General features: G+C 30.0%; 1 protein-coding gene and 1 long non-coding RNA gene across 2 annotated transcripts in view; one reads left to right on the top strand and one right to left on the bottom strand.

The window, feature by feature from the left end:
* LOC107617928 (probable choline kinase 1) overlaps nt 1–2,077 on the top strand; it is a 4,517-nt gene extending 2,440 nt beyond the window's left edge. The window contains exons 3-8 of the mRNA XM_016319817.2: nt 609–730; nt 825–1,020; nt 1,123–1,240; nt 1,353–1,400; nt 1,516–1,616; nt 1,714–2,077. Of these exons, the coding sequence (XP_016175303.1) occupies nt 609–730; nt 825–1,020; nt 1,123–1,240; nt 1,353–1,400; nt 1,516–1,616; nt 1,714–1,851 (723 nt within the window). The 3' untranslated portion in view covers nt 1,852–2,077. The remainder of the gene's footprint in view (nt 1–608; nt 731–824; nt 1,021–1,122; nt 1,241–1,352; nt 1,401–1,515; nt 1,617–1,713) is intronic.
* LOC110266327 overlaps nt 1,991–3,760 on the bottom strand; it is a 2,489-nt gene continuing 719 nt past the window's right edge. The window contains exon 2 of the long non-coding RNA XR_002353584.1: nt 1,991–3,068. This is a non-coding gene — a long non-coding RNA (uncharacterized LOC110266327). The remainder of the gene's footprint in view (nt 3,069–3,760) is intronic.

The raw sequence follows: 3,760 nt of genomic DNA, 5'->3' as shown, positions 1-3,760 counted from the left end.
TTGCAAAGTTGGCTTTTTTCTTCTTATTCTTATTCCTTCCCTGATTGATTGATATTTCTGTTTGTGGTATTATACTAATTACTAAATCAATTTGCTTACATGAATTGAAGGGTATCTTAAAAGTGTTGAGCAAATATGGAATTATCAGACTTGGAAGTCTTTTTGACTTGGTGTCTATTTCATTCATAGTTGCATGCTTATCCATTTATACTATAATATTAGAATATCAAAGCAATTAAGTAATTTAGGAACCAAGGTTTCCATTTATACTTCCTTCAAAATATGCAAATGAATGTAATAGTATCTCCCTTTGAACTAGGCACTTCATTCCTCTACTTGAGTTCCAGAAGTGAATACAATGACTTTACAAGAAATTAATTAAAATTAATTTTGAGAAACCTCTCAACTACAAACTATATATTTCTGTATGATTAGTCCTTTTCATCAGCTGTTGATGACACTTCGAATTCGCAGTGGACAGAAATTGATTCATCAAGTCTTTCCAGAAGGCAAAAAGAATATGTATAATTTGATTAAAAAAGGGCAATATTATTTGCATTTGTAGCATAAGTATTGTGTATAATGTGCTGTTTTTCTTCTCCTTCCAGACTCTCTCAGCTGCCGACCTCCGGAACCCGGAAATATCTCCTTTGATAGCCTCTAAGATGAGAGAGTTCCATTCGCTTCACATGCCGGGTCCTAAGAAGATTCAGCTATGGCAGAGACTAAGGTAAACATAGATTTCTGAAGTTAAGGTGTTAGAATTATTATAGCTATGCATAATCAAAATTCTAAAATGTTCTCCCCCATATTGTTATTACCAGGAAGTGGCTTAGTCAAGCCAAGAGTTTGTGCTCCCCTAAGGATATAAAAAACTTTGGTTTGGACAATCTAGATGAGGAAATAAATATGCTTGAGAAGAAGTTATGTGAAGGATATCAAGAGATTGGTTTCTGTCACAATGACCTTCAATATGGTAACATAATGATGGAAATAGAGACAAGGGCAATAACTATCATTGTAAGTTATCTTGAAATTTCTCTTCTTTTTTTCCCCATTTCTTATGTTATTTATATGATTTGAACTTGGTATTAATCTTTACTTATTTTCCATGTTATATAGGATTATGAATATGCGAGTTACAATCCTGTTGCTTATGACTTGGCGAATCATTTTTGCGAAATGGCGGCCGATTACCACACGGACACCCCTCATGTTCTGGACTACAGTAAATATCCTGGTAGGTTCATCCACCAACCTATTCTGCATATGAATATCAAGTTTATTCTTGAGTTATTAGTATGAATTCTAGCAAGAACTTTGCTGATACAATTTCGACATTTTTATTGCAGGACTAGAGGAGCGCCAACGCTTTATTCGAGTCTATCTGAATTCAGAAGGTTCATCCACCAACCTATTCTTTCTATCAAAGAATCAATACTAGCAATTAGAATTCCAAAGTTATCAGAACTTGGAAATGTTTCTAAAATTTGTTTTGTGCATCTTTGTACACAGGAAAGAAGCCAAGCAAAACTAAAGTGGAGCAACTACTCAACACTACAGAGAAATACACTCTTGCAAACCATCTATTCTGGGGTTTGTGGGGGCTCATTTCTGTAAGTTTTTCCAAAACTAAATCTTAATTTTTGTGTGTGCTAATTTGATTAATGCCTATTATTGATTTATGTATGTATGTTTTGTTTTGTTTTGCAGAGTTATGTTAATAAAATTGACTTTGACTACAAAGAATATGCAAGGCAGAGGTTTCAGCAATATTGGTTGACAAAGCCTGCTTTGTTGGATTCAGAAGGCAATGTTTCTGAAGATGAAATTGTGGCATCCTTCATATAATTACCTTCTTAGCCAAGTTAATCTTAATTAGTAGTATTTATTCAATAACAACCTCTAATGGCATGATCATATGCAGTGTTATATTTGTAAATAATATAATCACTGACAATGTGTGATGAATTTTTTGTCATTTTTTTTTCTGTTTTTACTAATATAGTTGCTTATCAATGATCAATCCCTCTCTATGGGGATTGAGATGGTGAATGAAATTGAGAATTACTAGTTATGTTATTTGCAATATCTTCTTAATTTTCTAGCTCTGACATAGTAAAGTAAGAACTAAACTGATGTTATGATTGGAAAAATTTAAATAAGGATGGGATTGTAAACAATAGTTTTAAATATAAAAAATACAACACTATTGTGAATTGCTTATTCCAATCTGATCAATTTGCTCAAAATTTTTTTACATCTATAAAATTATTTTTTAAAATTTAAATAAGTATGACATTGTAATAAATAATTACTATTGCCTTAGAGAAGCTAAAATAGGATAATTGAAGCACAGATCACTTAATATAAACTTAAAAAATATTCCGTAGTGTCATTATATGGAATATTCTTCGCTTAATTTAATTTGTTTCTCCTCCTTACACCGAGAGCTACAAGTATAAATACCAATATATAAACAAACAAAATAATAACTTCTTATTGTACAAAAATAATATTGTTATAGGATAGTTTATTATTTTGGTTAGCCTTGCCTACCTCTTAAATTTGACGAAGGGTTTTGCTGTGGTGCTTAACGGTTTTTTTTTTTTTTTCTATTATTTGTATCAGAATATAGGACAGTTTTTGTTCTCTTCTTTGCAGGGCAATTAAAAAGAATAACATGTTTAGCTAGAATTAAATATTATTATTTAATGAATTATTTTATTTTGTTTGAGCTAATTGGGTTAGGCGCTTTTTAGGGCGGCGATTTTTGCTCTCTGTTGGGCTTGCTTGGTAGCCATGGATAAAGGCAGTGCTTAAATTATTTGTGAGTTACGTTCATAACCAAAAAAAACTGTTGTATGTCAGTTTACACGGAATTTATTATTGTAAATATATATGTAATAACATAAATAATAAAATTAAGTTGGGTTAATTTAGTGGTTAAGTCACTAATCCACTTAAGTAAGTGTTGGGTTTGAATCTTGCTTTATGCATGCACTAACTCATTGACCAGCAATAAACCTTTAAATAAAGTTTCAATCCGCGATAGATTAGTCCTTTACCTGTCATGTTGGGAAATATTGTGAGAAACAAAAAATAATAATAAATAATAATATATTACAGCAATAATTTTTTAATTATTCAATTATTTCTCTCAATGCCGAATATTAAATTAATATTTTTCATAATTCTAAAACTATTTTTCATGTAAATATAAACATAGTTGTGAATCAGTAAAGTTCTAAAATTTAGAAGTTTTATTATACAAATTGGAATAATGGTACAATTAAAGTCAGGTTATAACTCATTATGAGAAATAGATCACAGATCTTAAAATTACCGAGGTGCGCTAAATTTTAAGGTTAATGAGTTATAAGTTGTTTAGGTGGGACAACATGACCTTTTTGTAAAATTCACTAGTAAAATGTAGAAAAACTTGATTAGGGTTCACGTTAGAGTGATGACATTACGTGTCACGCTATAGATGAGTTGTTCAAATGACTAATTTGTCCCTAATATATAAACACAATATGCTGTCATTGAGTTTTAGGATTTTAATTTAAATTTAGAGGAGAAAGATATCACAAATTTATAGACTTGTGATTTTAAAATGGGAAGGTTAATGAATTCTTAAATTTAATTAAAAATCTTTCTTTAAATTCATAGACATCCAAAGAATAATCATTACTAGAAATTTTCTATTTAAAAAAATCACTAAAAATATATATTACTTGACAATTATTAACTTACATAA

The sequence above is a fragment of the Arachis ipaensis genome, chromosome B09 (genome assembly GCF_000816755.2).
Source record: "Arachis ipaensis cultivar K30076 chromosome B09, Araip1.1, whole genome shotgun sequence".
NCBI classification, from domain to species: Eukaryota; Viridiplantae; Streptophyta; class Magnoliopsida; order Fabales; family Fabaceae; genus Arachis; species Arachis ipaensis.
Note: the sequence above shows the minus strand (reverse complement) of the source record. Positions and strands in the feature narration are given on the sequence as shown.